General features: G+C 39.3%; 1 protein-coding gene and 1 non-coding gene across 2 annotated transcripts; both read right to left on the reverse strand.

Moving 5' to 3' along the window:
- Nucleotides 1-3,613: 3,613 nt before the first annotated feature.
- On the reverse strand, nucleotides 3,614-12,072 carry LOC131230349 (BI1-like protein). The gene is made up of 4 exons (XM_058226230.1): nucleotides 11,766-12,072; nucleotides 5,135-5,248; nucleotides 4,786-4,943; nucleotides 3,614-4,053 (listed from the first exon to the last, which is right to left on the reverse strand). The coding sequence occupies exons 1-4, from the start codon at nucleotides 12,010-12,012 to the stop codon at nucleotides 3,847-3,849; spliced, it is 726 nt and encodes a 241-aa protein (XP_058082213.1). The 5' UTR covers nucleotides 12,013-12,072; the 3' UTR covers nucleotides 3,614-3,846.
- LOC131232163 (small nucleolar RNA U3) lies at nucleotides 11,348-11,558 on the reverse strand. Its single transcript, XR_009164777.1, has one exon. It is a non-coding gene; the product is annotated as a small nucleolar RNA U3 (small nucleolar RNA).
- Nucleotides 12,073-17,618: the final 5,546 nt, after the last annotated feature.

Raw genomic sequence — 17,618 nt, forward strand, 5'->3', positions numbered from 1 at the left:
AGCAATTACAGAGGATCCAACCTCAGCTATGAGATGCCGAGAACACAAAAACTTATGATCCGAAGATAAAGGGCAGTCTTGGAACCAGCCTATTTTATAATTGGTAATGTATTTTCGCCACAGGGCCAACCAATTCATTACAATCTGGGTCTGGTCTGGATTGGGTCCACAAGTTAAAAAAAGCCTACCCATTTATTTGGTGGGTCAGGTGTAGTTGGGCATCCTACTCACAGAGGACCTGTATCTGGTTAGTAGGGTCCTATTATGTTCTAGTTTGTTGGACTTTGACCTGGATCCAATCGTGTTCGGGTAACCTCTGGGTCAATGGATCTTGGTTCCGAGTGGGGTTGGAGAAAAAAAAAAAAGGCATTTACACGGCATGGCCCATGCAATGGATGGCTTAGATTGACTTAGGAGTCCTCTTTACAGGACGTGGGAACCTAGAGTCCCATGGAAGAGAGTTCCGCTCATTCAGACGAGTCTTTCTCTACACCTCAGCAACTAAAGATGCATCTATGCGGGTCTTTAGTATATTCCCAGGTTTTTCATCATTCCTCGAATGATATTCTACATGTCACTGCAGACTTTCACATGCAACGCCTTCTTTCCACCAATGTGTCGATTCCGCACGACAACGGGCCGTGCAGAAGGTGGGCTGCATCATTCCATATTCGTGGAGACATCTCTCTTTCTGATAGTTTCTACCATTCCATAGCAAGTGAAGGAACCAAGTAATTTACTTTTATCATTATGCATCTATCTTCGCCTTTTCAACCTTTATTTGATCAGATCTAGCACTGATTTATTTGTTTGATCATAGAAAAAGAAGGATTTTTTGTTTGGCCTATCTTCTCTTCTTTCTTCATTTTCCCTCAACTCAATAATAATGAAATTCTCCACCACAAGAATGGAATTTTTGTTATGCTTAATACTACATATAAAATCAATGAAATGAAGTTGATATAGGACAGACATGATATGATGGTGGGGCCTTTAAAATCGGCATCATTGAATGATGATAATCTTCTTCAAAGTAGGAGAAGATAATTCTCATTATTACAAGCCTGTGAGGAAATTTGGTGTGAAGTGTTTCAATGCACAATTGTTTCTTTTTTGTTTTAGGGAGATTAGCTATGAAACAGTCGTCTTGGGAAATTCCATGGTCCGCTGGACGCATAATAAGTTGCTAGACTGGAACCGATTTGGGAAATGATGCGACTTTACATGTCTTTCAAACCCATTTGATATTTAAAATAATAATAATAATAATAATAATAATAATAATAAAAACCTTGTTCTACGGACGCAGTCTGGCTAGTGACCCCAACGTCAGCCAGCGTCAAAGCTCTGTGGGCCCCACCATTATGTATGTGTTTTATCCAAGCCGTCTATCCATTTTGACAGCTTCTATTAGGGCATGGACCCAAAAATGAGGCAGATCCAAATCTCAGGTGGACCACATCAAAGGAAACAGTAGGGATTGAACGCTTGCTTTTGAAAACTTCTTTTGGGGCCACAGTAGTTTTATATCAAACGGATATTTTTATTTTCCCTTCATCCGAGTCTGTATGACCTTATCAACAGGTTGGACGGCAAATAAACATCTCCGTGGGCCCTAGGAAGTTTTTAACGGTGGAGATTCAATCCCCACTGTTTTCCTGTGGTATGGTCTACCTGAGATTTGGATGTCCTCATTTTTAGGCAGCCCAAAAATTAGCTGACAAAATAGATGGACAGTGGATAAAACACACATCATGGTGGGGCCCACAGAGCTTTGACACCAGCTAGCTGCTGTCAGGGTCACTAGCCAAAGTGGCAATGCCAACGGTGCGAAATGAAATGGACCCCAAAAAAAAAACGCTCTTAAGTCCACTGTTTGAGAAAAAAAGAAAAAAGAAAGTAAATTGAAATAATTTTGGCAAGTTTTATGAGAAAATAGATTCTGCTAAAATAAAATTGTTGCGAGTGAACTGCAATGCGGTTCTCCAACACCACGTTTGGATTTCTCTATCCAAATATGTTTCGGTAGCTCTGCCCCTTCAGGGCATCTTTTCTCTATCTTGTCAAGACCCACTCGAAGATATTCAAAAGTGGATCCACGGGAATAGGCTCTTCCATTCTGGATATGGTTTCCTAAAACGAAACGAGCCCTGAACTCCTTCCCATTCAGATGCCAAGGTTCCCCCAATCGGATGGTGAAATCAAGAAGCTGCCCATGTGCTAATAGGTATGATGGAAGCTACACCCATCCGCTAGAATGCAGTAGAAGCAACTGCAGACCCACTAACTGTAGCAATGACACTGGAACTCTAGCCATGTTAACAGCAGCGAACACTTATCCTCCACCCATGCTTGTCTGAAACAATTGCCGACTACCCAACGCAGGTTACCAAGAAAAGACACATTTCTCCTCGGTTTCTCCTTGGAGAAACTGGATAGAGAGATTCCAGATGGCCGGCATTGAAAATCACCACAGATTCATCAGCCAATGAAAATCCGTGAAATCCAATAATAATTCCATTCTCTGTCATATTTAAAAGGTAAAGAGCTCTTATAATAATCTTGAAAATCGACATTTTGTTTATTAAAGGGTGCGTTGCCAAATATCCTTAGTGCAGAAAGCAAATAAATATGATGTTTCAATACATTTGGTGCAACCCAAAATAAATATCAAATTGACATTCACGGATTTTGCCTATGATAAATTGAGTGGGCAAGTTACATGCATACCATGGCTACCGTCCTGGGAACTGTAAAACTATGCATCTCCCTCGATACCAATTGCCAAATGTGTGAAACCCACTAACTGTTACCATGATTTTTGGTCTATAAACCTATTCCTGGTATCCAATAAATGAATGGTGTCATACAACATACATGGCATTTAAAATCTAATTTGATCTAAAGACATCTCAGACACAGCCTACTGTGAAGATCGAAATGTGGGTTTGTCCACGAATTGGCAGACCATGCCATCAAAATCAATAAGCAGCTAGTCTACATACAAGTGTCCCGCCTAATGAGTGGATAGGCCTGATTTTGCTGCGGGTGATCTCCATTCATGACCCATATTTTGCATGGTTCAGATGCTCTGCACAGGAAATGGAAGGGCTTGTGTAGTATAAGTCGTGTTTTTTCCCTCCCTTTTCCAGAGATCTATCAAAGTACCAAAGGTGAACCTGAATCTGGAAGGATGCTCGGCTGCCAGGTGCTGGAAGCAGGACCCAAAGGGTGGACAGCGAGTTGACAGACAACAGGGCATTGACAAATAAAAAAACGTTATTCTATTGCAACACCCTGTATACTATGGACCTGAGTCCAGGGCCACCAGCCTGTCAGCCACAGCCTCTGACAGGCTAGGTTACCCTTGCCTGGTTGCTACCCTAAGGAAAACATTGCAATAGACTGTCCACTATTGACCTGAGTCTACACCCACCAGCCTATCAACAACCACCCGACAGGCTGGGTCAGCCCAGCCAAGTTGCTGCCCCGAGGAAAACACTGCAATAGATTGTCAGCTATGGACCCCAGTCTATGCCCACCAGCTTGTCAACTACCGCCTGACAGGCTAGGTCGCCCCAGCCTAGTTGCTGCCCTAAGGAAAACACAGACAAGAAAGCAAATATCTTCTTGATTATCAATCACAGAAGACCAAGCAGTGGGATGTGCTGCTGGCCTGATCACAAAGGTGTCAATGAACCTAATGGTGTAGCAGCCCCAATGCAGGGGTCACTTCAGCTGCACAGAGCTTTGCTTGAACCATGTTCATTACATCAATATAGAGAATGGCTAGTCCTGTAGCTAATTACAAGGCAACTGAAAATAGTTAAGGGCAGGTGGGTTACTCTACCCATCGGAGCTCCTCAGCAGCTGCAAAATGTAGAGGAAGAGGTTGAGGATGTCCAGATAGAGAATAACAGATGCCCATATGTATTCATCATAGGTGAATCGCTTGATTAAGTTGTCCGTGTCATAGACGAGATAGGCAGAGAATATGAGAGCCCCAAGACAGCTGTAGATGGCGACCGATGTCGACCCAAGTGGAAAGAATATCTGCATAAATGTGAAAAGTGAATACATGATACCCATCTCGTGACCGGTCATATAGGTAAACCATGCACGCTATCAGACTGTAGGCATACTAGAGTGCTACAACACATGCACTTAAAAACTTGTCGATCATAAAAATTTGAAATCTGATATGCTCATAAAAGCCAACTAACACATGCATTCAACGTATAAAATGAATCAATTGCAGATATAATTTATAGATGTTAATACCATGTACCAAGAGAAGCCTGAACCTCAGCAGAAGTACATTTCACTGAAGCTCTCAATTCCATTAAGGAATGATTTACACCATTTATCTGATGAGCATGAGCGTGGACATGGGATTCTGCCTTTTTCGCAGATTGGAAGCGTCTATCCCTTCAATTGGTGGTCTGCATACTAAAAGAAGCACACATCATGGTCTTGATTCGATCAGAAAATGCAAGGGTTACGGGTTAGGAATAGGATACCCAAATCTGAAGGGCATCCCATCCATGTGGGCCCATTGCATCTCTTGGGATCACACATGCATAACTGGAAGACTCAGGGAACCGTGTACTTGCGAGTTTCTGGACCGTGGTGGATAGCTTTTGATTTCTAAGATGCAGAATGCTTGAAAAATTATGGCACGGAATGCAGATGGGAACCAACAAAAACCAAAAGGAGAGCAGCAAAGAAAGGACGTAGCAAATATATGTAGGGAAGAACATCTGTATGTTGTTGAAGAGAACACACCTGGATAAAGCCAGTCAGGAGGAGGACAAGAAGACCTGCAAACAAAATTGGACCCAGGAAGCTGAAATCCTTGCCCTTCTTCGACGCCCAGAAAGTATAGCCAGTCAAAGAAGCAAGTACGGCTGATGTTAAAATCAAAGCTTCAAGTACAATCCTTCCTGCAAACGCAATGAAAAAGAATTGAACATTGACTTGAAAGTGCTTTTTTTTATTTTTCCTGAAAAGCTGCTGAACTCTTTTTTTCCCCCTTTTTGAGAGGGCTGCTGAACATTATAATATAATAGAGAACAAAAAAGATGAATATCCAAACAACAACATTCAACATTGATTCGAGGAGACAATTACCAACCTTTTGTATTTGCACAGGCAATGCCAACGCTTAGGCTAAGGCATACAGTGAACAGTCCGAGGAATATAAAATTCAACGGATGCTTCTGTTGATAGTAATACAAGGGGCACATCACTGCACATGGGAGCTCAAGTCATGTCAGTAATATATAACCGGTGATTGGATATCAGAAAATACCTCGTTAGATTATTTTAAGCCAACAAAGCATGCAATCAATGCTTGGATTTCCTTAAACCATGTAACAAACGATGGATCATGTTCAGGGCACAAGCTCATGATGTGTATTTGATAGAATATTAATCAGAAGGCATTCAAACTCCACTTGCTAGTGGAACCGTGCTACTTGCTGAAGCCACAAAAGCAACAAGAGATGAGATGATCCAAGTCGCTTCTCTTGAATGGCGCATTAGTAAGCAAGAAGAAAAGAACCAACACCCAATGGCAGATAACAATTTATAAACTCTTTTGACTCATGAACTCCCATCAACATAAGAAACAAACCACAGTACAGAGACGCTTCACTGTCAAGGGCATGCTTTTAAATCATATTACCTATCTAAGAAGCTAAAGGGCAAGTGGAAGGTTTAGAAAGCTAGAGTGCGCATGGTATGACTCAGAAGATGAGGATTTTCCTAAGACAAGGATTTCAGATATTAGCGCTGCCGTAGCGCTACATAGCGTGCCAAATAGCATAAATCCCTTGTAGCGTACGCTACAGATGCGTAGCATGTAGCGCAGGTAGCGTGCACTACATTGCGCTTTTTTTAAAAAACTTTTCTTTGTTAAAAATGGTGGTGAACTCACCACACAAGAAGTCCAAAACTAAACTTAAAAAAGAGAACATCAAATAGGGTTTTTGAAACTCCTTTGAAAGCCCTCGCCAAATGCAATTTATTCTCCCTCTCTTCAATCTTGCAATCCAAAAGCCCATCAAAGGGGCTTCTTTGGCCAATTGTTGGAGCCTATAAGGAAGTCCATTTGGTGCAGTTTCACGATCATTGGAGAAGAAATGAAGGAGAAATCAAATTTCCCCAATTCCGGTTCCGGACAGCCATGGAGCTTCAATTTTTAGAGTTTTCATTGATTGAATCTCCTCTCGAGACAACAATAGGTACATTTGTTCCCCTTAGTGAGTTTCATTTCATGTACAATGAAAATAATTAATTATTTTGAGTTTTTTTTTTTCATTTTTTTCTTTCTAAAATGCCGGTTACTGTGCACTTTTTGTTTTTTATCATTGTTTTTAATTCTTTTTCAATATCTTTGTGACTATGTATTTATTTCTATGGTATGGCCCACTAAGGTGTGTGCATGGGTAGATTTGCATTGCTTTCTATGGTGTGGCCCACATGGGGACCATTGTGGTGTGCATGTGTAGATGTGCATTGTTTTCTATGGTGTGGCCCACATGGGGACAACTGTGTTGTGCATGTAAGTGTTTGTGCATTGTTTTTTATGATGCGGTCCACGTGGGAACGACTATAGTGTGCATACAGGTGGTTGTCCACTGTTTTCTATGGTGTGGACCCACGTGGGGACAACTATGATGTGTGTATGGGTGATTGTGCATTGTTTTCTAGTCTATCATGTGGGCCACCACTCTCTTATGTTGGTTTTTTCACATGTTAATGTTGATCTTTGTGATTTGCTGATTTGTTTGTGACGTGTGAATTTTTGTGTAGTGAATTTAAGAGAGAAGAATGTTTGAAAAAAAAGAGAGATTTTTCTTGGAAATATGTGGCTGAAAATCCACTTCGACAATCTCATAGAAATTGTGTGCATTGCAAATTTTGTGGTCAAAAGGTGTACAGGAGGCATGACTCGCCTAAAGAATTATTTGGCCGAAACCCACAATGGGATAAAGTCATGCCCAAAAGTGACGAAAGAAGCCAATGATTGTAGAAAGGCTTTAAATGAATATTATGACAGAAAAAATAAAAGAAATGAGGTGTTTCAAGATATAGGGAGAGGGTTATTGACATATATTTCTGGTTCTACAAGTGATAGCATCAATGTGGGTAATGATGCTTTCATTGGCAGCCAAGTTAACAGTGGATCTTCTAGTAATCAACCAAGGGCAAGAGCAAATGGTCCTTTGGATCAGTTTGTTAGCAGTGAGCAACACCAATCCACATTAAATTCAAGGTGGAAGAAGGAAGAGAGAAAAGAAGTATGCAGGGTGATTAGAAGGGTTTTTTTTTTTTTTTTTTGGGGGCTGTTACTCGTTCAACCTATGTAATAGCCCGTACTTTTCAGCATTGTGAGGCTATTGGAAAGTTTAGACCAGGGTTGAAGCCACCATCCATAAAAGAGGAGGTTGCTAAAACTGATAGTTTAATGAAAGCTATTAATACTGATAGTTTAATGAAAGCTGCTAATACTGATAGTTTAATGAAAGCATACAAATTGTTAGAAAACTTATGTATGTTCAATTATGTCAGATGGTTGGACAGATGGAAAGAATAGAAGCGTCATTAACTTTTTGATTAATTCTTTGATCGGAACAATGTTTTACAAGTCTATTGATGCTTCGGATTCAATAAAAGATGAAATTTTGTTATTTAAATATCTTGATGAAACTGTGGAAGAAAATATGTCCAGGTTATCACAGATAACCATTTAAGCTATGTGAGTGCTGGGAAGAAGTTGATGGACAAGAGGAAAAGAATATATTGGACTCTATTAGAAAACTTATGTATGTTCAATTATGTATGATGGTTGGACGGATGGAAAGAATAGAAGCGTCATTAACTTTTTGATTAATTCTTCGATCAGAACAATGTTTTACAAGTCTATTGATGCTTCGGATTCAATAAAAGATGGAATTTTGTTATTTAAATATCTTGATGAAATTGTGGAAGAAAATGTGTCCAAGTTATCACGAATAACCATTCAAGCTATGCGAGTGCTGAGAAGAAGTTGATGGATAAGAGGAAAAGAATATATTAGACTTTGTGTGCTACCAACTGCATAAATCTAATGTTGGAGGATATCAGAAAAATGAAAATGTATTCTAAAACGCTTGAAAATGCAAGGACAGTGACTAACAAGGTGTTCCGTAACGGCCACCACAGTTACCGTTATGATACGGGCCGTAACGGCCGTTACAGCCCCCGTATCTGCCATTACGACCATTTTTTATTTTTTGAAAAATGTTCTTCCTAGACCGTTACGGAGCTGTTACGGCGCGTTTTCCTGTAACGGTCATTTCGACCCCATAATGCATAACGGTTATAACCATTACCGTTACGTGACGGCCGTTATGGCCCTTACGTAACCGATTTGGAATATCATGGTGACTAAGCTTATTTATGAACATGGAATTGTAGTGAACATGATGAGAAGCTTCATGAATAATAATGAGCTTCTACGGCCAGCGGTGACACACTTTGCAACAGCGTACCTCACTCTCCGACATATTTACAAGCAGAAGAATGGTCTTATAACCATGTTTGCATCGGAACAATGGTGTTATGTTCTTGGGCTAAAAAACCTGAAGGACACGTACGGGCTATTATAATGTTTAATAAGAAGTTTTGGCCGAGTGTTGCCTTATGTGTTAAGAGCACCATGCCTTTGGTAAACGTTTTAAGAGAAGTAGATTTAGAAGAGAGGCCAACAATGGGGTTCATTTATGAATTGATGGACTCAGCGAAGGAGAAGATTGAATTTAATTGCAATAATGCAAAAAAGAGATATGTTCCAATTTGGAACAAAATAGATAAGAGATGGACTCCATAGCTTCATCGTCCTCTACATGCAGTCGGGTGCTATTTGAATCCTCAGATACAGTACTCAAATAAGTTCTCTACACACTCAGAGATAAAAAGGGGGTTGTTAGAGTGCATGGATAGGATGATCCCCCGTGAAGAGCATGTTAATGTGGATATTCACTTGGATGAATGTGAGAAGTGAAGAGGGGATTTTAGCTCTCGTCTGGCACTCGAAACCATGATAAAGTGTTCCCCAGGTAATTCATAATTTTATATTTTGATATTTTCATTTTTATGTAAATTATATTTCTATAATTGGTGAAAGCATTTTATTAATTTATAAATTATAATTAATTTGTGTAGCTGATTGGTGGGAATGCTTTAGACGAAGTTTGCAATACGAGTTTTAAGCCTCACATGCACTACTTCTAGCTGTGAGACAAATTGGAGTACTTTTGAGCAGTTAACTTTTGTACCATTCGATATTCTAAATTAGTTAATTTTTATTTAGTAAATTAGCAAGCGTTTGATAATTGACTAACATAGATCATCATGTGATCAAATCCACACAAAGAAGAGAAATTGGCTAAAGCAACAAAAGCTCAACTCTCTAATATATGTGATGTATAATATGAAACAAAGAGAAATGAGCATGAAGAGGAGGGCGGCAAAGGATCCTATATTGGTGGACCACATTGCGTTAGATGATGAATGGATTGTTGAGAAAGAAGACCATGTTCTCCCCAACTGATCCATCGTGACTTGAAGATCAAAATATGCCCTTTGATATTAGTGTCATTGGAACTATTCCGAAGTATGATGATCCAACTGACAACAATGCACCATCATCTAATATTTCTGGGAAGATACACATGGGCTGCTTTATGGAGTGATCCAAACCGTTGGATTGGAGGAACGCAACGATCAAGCCATTGGGTCGCATGGATCACATGATCGGGCCATTGATCGCTGATTGTCTACATCAGTTTTAGACTTTATCATCTTTTAAGATTTAATTTTTGATTATTTTATATTTGGACACATTATGAGTGTTTTGATTGATTTTATTTACGCTATGGATATTTTCGTTAAGATTCACATGACGGATGGATTATTATAATTTTTAAAACTTCTTCGATCTATAAAAAGAGGAGGGCGCAACCTCTCTCCCATCAGATTTTGTGATAAGAAAAAAAAAAGGAGAGAGAGAGAGAGAGAGAGAAAGAAAGAAAGAGAGAGAGATAGAGAGAGAGAAAAGCTCTTGCTTTCTTCTTCAATCTTCATGCGATTTGAAGATACTTCCATGTGATTTGGAAGGAAGATTGGTGCGAGGCTAATTTTCATCAACTTAGGTACGGCGTCTCTGTCTATCCTCACACAATTTTCTCTTTTCTCCCCCATCTAGGAATTTTCTTCAGGTTCTTCATTCTCTCATCCCAGATCTTCGTCTTTTCTCAAACCCAACTTTCCCATGCCCATCTATAATCCAAACTAACTGACCTAAACCCATCCACCCCACACCACACGTGTGAATCCCACCTTGCCCCTTTTTTGGTTTCTCATCATCATTATATCAAAACTCCTTTCTTCCATCCCTGAAACCCTAACCCTAAACCTACAATTCCTAATTTTCCTACTTTCCCAAATTACACAAACCCTAATTTTCACCCTAGGTTGTACTAGGTTTTCTATTTTGAAATAAACTATACTCTATGATAATTAGATGTCCCTACATCTATTAGATCCTAGTTTCTTTTTATTTAATGATTTCGTGTTACAATGTTAGTAACTTAGAGTAGGATTATGCATGATGTTCTTTTGATTTTCATGATATTTGTGATGATTACAGCGATGTTTGTTTTTTTGGTTAAATATCTTAATTCGGCTACTTGATCTCACATGTTATTTGGTTCATGTGAGATCCAAGTAGCCCATGCATATCATCTCCATGCGTCACGTGTCCAGGTACTCAAAATTTGAATTTCCAATTAAAAATTTATATGTAAATTCTTCCTGTTGTACGTTTTCTAAAGCAACATTGATTTAAGAGCAACCATTATTTCACACAATGACAAAAATATTTTTTTCAATTTTGAAAAGATCTTTTTCAATTTTCATTTCTTTTTCTTTTTTGCATTCTTTGGGCAAAACAATGCAAGTCAGGTTTGTGAGGTCCATATCAAGAGTGCACCTAATCTAAATCCTTCACCTTTTGGAGAGTTGTTGTGTCCCAGAGGCAGAGAGCTATGACCCGGTGTATCTATGATCATTTTAGATCCATAGTGGGGGCTTATCTGTATTTAAGGCAGCATTTCAACAATGTGCCTCAGCTCTTCCAATTTCATATATTTTTGTTTATTCCAATTACTTTGATTGAATATATGTGTTATTTGTTAAATCTACTATTAGCTGTTTTATTCCAATTTATGTGTTGTTCTTTTAAATTATCCCATCAATTTAGTTTCGAAGTAATTCCAACAGCGAAAATTTGAGGTGAAAAAGTCTAGCAGACAACCGTAAGACCACCCCAGCTGGTTGTAACAAGCTGAGAACAATCCTCTATAGCCTTGATATTCAAGAGACCTCAGCCGTTAATCATGCTCTGATCCTATGGTCCTCATTCATCCACCAGATTTAGTTGCTTGTCTCCTTAGTACTTAAGGATACAGAAGTAAGAGCCTATAGAACACATCCTGTTCAAATAAAGCCGTTTTGTGAATTTTTTTAATTAACAACCATTGCCCTAGAATTCTCTAAGAATACAATCAAACCCTAATTCCGATACAAACAAATCAGAATTTTTTTATTATTTTTTTAAAACGCATATTAAATAGACATATGCAATCAGAACGAAATCGAGACAAAATAAAATCAAGATCGAGAAACAATCAGGAGAAGTAGAAGAAGAGAGATGTTACAGAAAAGAGGCAGAATCCCGACGCCGAGGGCGAGACCAGGGCTCCCTCGTAGGGTTTCGTTGATGGGGGCGTACAAGACGGTGGCAGCGGACACGATCGTCGTGAGGGCGATCTGGACGGCCAGGATTCCATAGACCTTGCGGATGAAACCCCACCGGAGCTCGTTCTCGCCATAACTGAGCCCTGGATACAAGGTTCCAGCCTCCAAATCCACATCCCCTTTGCTCACGCTCGTGAATCCGTACATCTCTCCAGACGGAATTGGGAAATGAAAACGGAAGAAATGAAAAGATAGGAAGGTGTTGTATTTATTGGAGCGGATTACGTGCGACCCCGGATCCTGCAAGGTGGGTGCGGCGCTCTCGGTGGGGCTCACATCGATGTATGTGTTGTACATCCACGCCGTTCATCAGTTTTTTCCAGATTATTTTAGGGCATAGTCCAAGAAATGAACAGATAAATTTCTCAGGTCGACCACGCCGTAAGTATTGAATTCTCACCATAAAAAAATTGGACCACAAAAGTTTCAGAATAAACATTACGGTGGACCATAAAAAGTTTTTAACGATAAGCATTAATGTTTCCTGTGGTGTGATCTACCTGAGAAATTTTTATGCTTCATTTTTTGTAAATTTCCCTAAAATAAGCTGGAAAAACGGATGGACGGCGTGGATCGAGGTGGGCCCCACGGTTAGGGCGCACGCACCAGCTGGATTTGGGGTCGGACCCAATCCTTGTTCATTCAGCGGATGAAATCTTTTTGATGACGAAAATGCCCTTGGTTGGTAAGTTGATTGAGACGAGGCGAAGAGGGGTGTAATGGTCATAGCAGCGGTAAAATCTCGTTATCGGGAATTTCTCGGATCTGGAAAATTTGCGGAGATTTTTAAATTTTGAGGTGTTTCGTAGGATATTATCAGGAAAATCACTCCAAAAGTAAGATTTTAAATATTTATTATAAACTAATAATTACTTTTTTAATTTTAATAGGTAATTATAAAATGAACTAGTTATAAATCTAAAAGTTCTACTTCAATATTGAGCTATTTTTGCAATAAAATATCGCTATAATATCGTTGAGTTGATTTATCACGATTTCTTGCGATGTTTTCTCTGGGAAATGCATGTAAGGCTGTAACCCGACTACGGTGACGGGTAAGAGGAATTAACAGTAATCAAAAAGTGAGTTTTGCCAAGCACACGCGCGTGTGAAATAAAGGTAATGTACACGCCAAACCTGTGCCAGAATGGAGAGCGTTAACTGGCTTATGAAAAGATAAGAATGCTGGTATATTCACCAGAAGGCCCAAGCGTGCATCAGGAAAACGGACGATCAGAGATTTTGAACTACGATCTATATTCAATGGACATTTGCAGATTTAATGTTGTGCAAACTAGATTTTGATTTCTCTCCTATTTATGTTCATTTCTTATAATAGCTAGTTGACAGATTCGATCTCTCTAATATGATCTAATTTTGCACGTATGCAGCGTTGGAACCCGCCTATTTTGATTCGCGCGAATAGCTTCAGAATGTCTTGGACGAATGACCGTGCGTTCAAAGGTCCACTTTGAGGGGGGACGCGTATTGCGTACTGACGCTGCATGTGGGGACGCGTATTGCACTCTGACGCTGCAAGCAGCGAGGTGGCTAGTGAACAGTTATCTGTGGGCCCCACCATGGTACATTTGTTTTATCCATGCCGTCCATCTATTTTTTAAGATCATTTTATGTCATAAGCCCAAAAAGGAGATAAAAATATAAATTTTACTATAACACAAGAAAAACATTATTGATTGAACGCCCGCTATTACAAACTTCTTGAGGCCCACTGTAATGTTTATTTATCATCGAACCTATTAATGAGGTCGGACAGGCCAGGATGAAGGGAAAACACAAATATCAGCTTCATCTAAAACTTTTGTGGTGCCCAAGAGGTTTTTAATGGTGGCGTTCAAGCAGCACTCTTTCTTATGGTGTGGTACACATGAGACTTGAATCTTTCTCATTTTTGGTATAATCATTTAAAATAATTTATAAAAATAGATGAACGGCATAGATAAAACATATACGACATGATGGTGCTGCAGAGAACGGTGCAGTATCAACTGGCAGAGTCTTAGAAAAACCGCGTCCGTGAAGGAAATTTCAAGGAAGGGACGTAGAAGTCGAGGCCTAACTTTCACGGAAGCGGACTGGACACAGCTGTATAGCTGCCGTAGGTACGTGTCGTTCGAAGACGAGCACTGACTCTCCTCGAGCTCCGAGTTATACGGACAGTTCAAAGGCAGCGAACGGATTGGCTACTCCGCCGACACAAGCCAATGGCCAGTGGTCGGTGCTATGTGGGCCCCATTTATGTGTTTCATCCATGCCATCCATCTGTTTTTACAGATCATTTTACAGCATGAGTACAAAAATGAGGTATATCCAAATCTCAACTGGACCACATTACAGGAAACAGTGTTGAATGAGGGTGGACCATTAAAAACATTTCGAGGGCCATAAAAGTTTTGGATTAAGCTGATATTTGTCTTTCCTCTTCATCTGGGCCTGTATGACCTAATCAACAGATTGGATGTCAAATAAACAGTATAGTGGGCCTTAGAAGGATTTTAATGGTCGATATCCAATCACTATTGTTTTCATGTGGTGTGGTCCACTGACATTTATATTCCTCTCAGTTTTGGGATCAAGCACTAAAATGATCTGTAAAAATGGATGAACAAAATGGATGAAACACATACATCATGGTAGGGCCCACAGAGCACCGCCCACCAGCCACGGAGCTAGTGTCAGGGGGAGTATCCAATCCGTTTCCGTTCAAAGGAGATGAAAGTTACGTGAGCCCACAGTCACGTATTTATTATATCTACACCGTTCATCTATTTTGAACATTATTTTAAAATATTATCCAAAAAATAATCACATCCAAAGATCACTTGGATCACATCGTAAATATAGTAACAGAAATAATGATTTTCACTGTTAAAAATTTTGTAGGGCCTACCATAACGTTTATTTTACATCCACCCCGTTAATAAGGCCAAGAAGACCTGAATGAAGGGAATGAAGAGGAATGATAAATTTCATATTGGTCCAAAACTTTTATGACCCAACGGGGTTTTAATGGTAGATCGTTCAATCTCTCATTGGTTTTTTCAGTGTAGTCCACTTGATAGTAAGATCTGTCTTATTTTTTATCTCAAGCCTTAAGATGATCTTGCCAAATGAATGAACGGTTTAAATATAACTCATACCTCATTATCATACTCACAGAACTTGCTTATGCCAATACAGCAGGTGTGAGGTACACCACCCCATCCGCTTCCAACTTTCACACCATCATAAGGAAATGTATACCCTCCAGCTTGACGGTAGGACATTCAATCTCCCACTGGTTTTTTAAGTGTGGTCCACTTGATAGTTAGATCTATCTTATTTTTTATCTCAAGCCTTAAGATGATCATGCCAAATGAATGGACGGTTTAGGTTTAAATATAACTCACACCTTATCATCAGACTCATAGAACTTGCTTATGCCAATACGGCAGGTGTGAGGTACACCACCCCATCCGCTTCCAACTTTCACACCATCATAGGGAAATATATACCCTCCTCTTTGATCTATGTGAATTAGGGGAAAAAGGCCATTATTATCTTTTTATTCCGAATGAAATTTCAATTCTATTTTTGCCAAGAAAATTGGTCTAAAAAGTTGAAATAAATTTGTAAACCCCATTGTGATATGCATGACATATCCACATCGTCCATCTATTTCATTAGAAGATTTTAGGGCCTAAGTCTAAAATAGAGACAGATGTAACGCTCAAGTAGCCCATACCATAAGAAACAATGGCCTTAAACGTCCACCATTGAAAATTATCTTATTTATTGGGCCCACATTAATGTTTATTTGTCATCTAACCTGTTCATGAATTCATAAAAACATTGATAAGGGGTTAACACAAATATCAGCTTCATCTAAAATTTCTGAGGACCACATAAATTTTTACACGGTGAGCATCCAATTTCCTCTGTTTCCTGTGGTGTGGTCCATTGGAGCTTTGGATGTGCCTCATTTTTGGGTTCATGCCCTAAATGAGGTTGACATATAGGATGAACGGTGTTATACATCACGTACATCGTAATAAGCCCTACATTCATTTGGCAGCCATCCTCAATTCCAGCACCGAAAAGTAACACTGTTCATCCAATGGGTGCCAAATGAATGTAGGACTTACTGCGATGTACGTGATGTATAACACCGTTCATCCTATATGTCAACCTCATTTAGGGCATGAACCCAAAAATGAGGCAGATCCAAAGCTCCAGTGGACCACACCACAGGAAACAGAGGAAATTGGATACTTACCGTATAAAAGTTTATGTGGCCTCAGAAGTTTTGGATGAAGCTGATATTTGTGTTTCCCCTTATCAATGTTTTTATGACTTCATGAACGGGTTAGATGACAAATAAACATTAATCTGAGCCCAATAAACAAAATAATTTTCAATGGTGGACGTTTAAGGCCATTATTTCCTATGGTATGAGTCACTTGAGCATTGCATCTATCTCAATTTTGGACTTAGGCCCTAAAATCTTATGATAAAACAGATGGACAATGTGGATATGTCATACACATCACACTGGGGTTTACAAATTTATTTCAATTTTTTTAGACCAATTTTTGAGATGAAAATACATTTGAAATTTCAAACAGAGTAAAAAGGTAATAATGACGTACACAAAAATCAAACAAACCCTTTATGGGGAGCGGATTAGGGTTACTCAGGTAACATCGACAGTGGGTGTTTCTTTGGGGTGGTGCCCACCTTGATGAATTGCATATCCACACCGTCCATCAGTTTTTCCAGATCATTATAGGGCATGGTCCAAAAAATGTAAGTAGATCTAAATATCAAGTGGACCATACTGAAGGAAAATATTGGTCATTGAACACACACCATTAAAACTAAAAACTTTTTAGGGCCTTAAACTATACCTTTGACCACACAAGCACAACAGTGCTGGATGATGGTCATGTGACATGCTTGTGTGCACGTGCGCCACACCTGTTCCAAATATGGATCTATGTGTAAATTAGGAGTATACTCGCACTCTTTGGTTTTATGTGAAATTCAAACTAGAAACTTGTTCGTTTCATTGGTCACATAATTTGAATTTAAAACCCAATGGACTTGATCCATTTGAAACTATGCTTTAAGCACTTAATCAAAGTTTATAAATATACTTACTTTTCCTAGATTAATTCATTTAAAACCAATAATTTCTCTCTTTGATTCTTCAAATCTGCCTCTAGTTCTTTGATTTTTTTCTATAATTGAGTTCATTGCCGAGTCAACTCACTTTGGTCTAAGTTCTTCACACTGGTTTGAGCTCATGTCAACTGAGTGCACTCTTGGAACCAAGTCATGGTCACTATATCTTGGAGGCCAACTGCTTGAGATTCCTGTTATACTTGGAACATGGTCTAAGAGGACAGATTTGATTTCAAGCATGCGGATTGAGAGCATACTCCCACCTTTTGGTTCCATGTGAAATTCAAGCTAGAGACGTGTCTGTTCGAGTGGTCACACAATTTGAGTTTAAACCCAATGGACCTAATTCATTTAAAACGGTGTTTTAAACACCTAATCAAAGTATATATCTAGACTTAATCCTTTTCCAAATCCATTCATTCAAAACCAACGATATCTCTCTAGTTCTTCAAAAATGTCTCTGGTTCTCTGGTTTTTTCTATAGCTAAGTTCATCACCAAGTCAACTCACTTTGGTCTAAGTTCTTCACACTAGTTTGAACCCATGTACAATGAGTGCATTGTTGGGAT

The sequence above is a fragment of the Magnolia sinica genome, chromosome 17 (assembly GCF_029962835.1).
Source record: "Magnolia sinica isolate HGM2019 chromosome 17, MsV1, whole genome shotgun sequence".
NCBI lineage: Eukaryota > Viridiplantae > Streptophyta > Magnoliopsida > Magnoliales > Magnoliaceae > Magnolia > Magnolia sinica.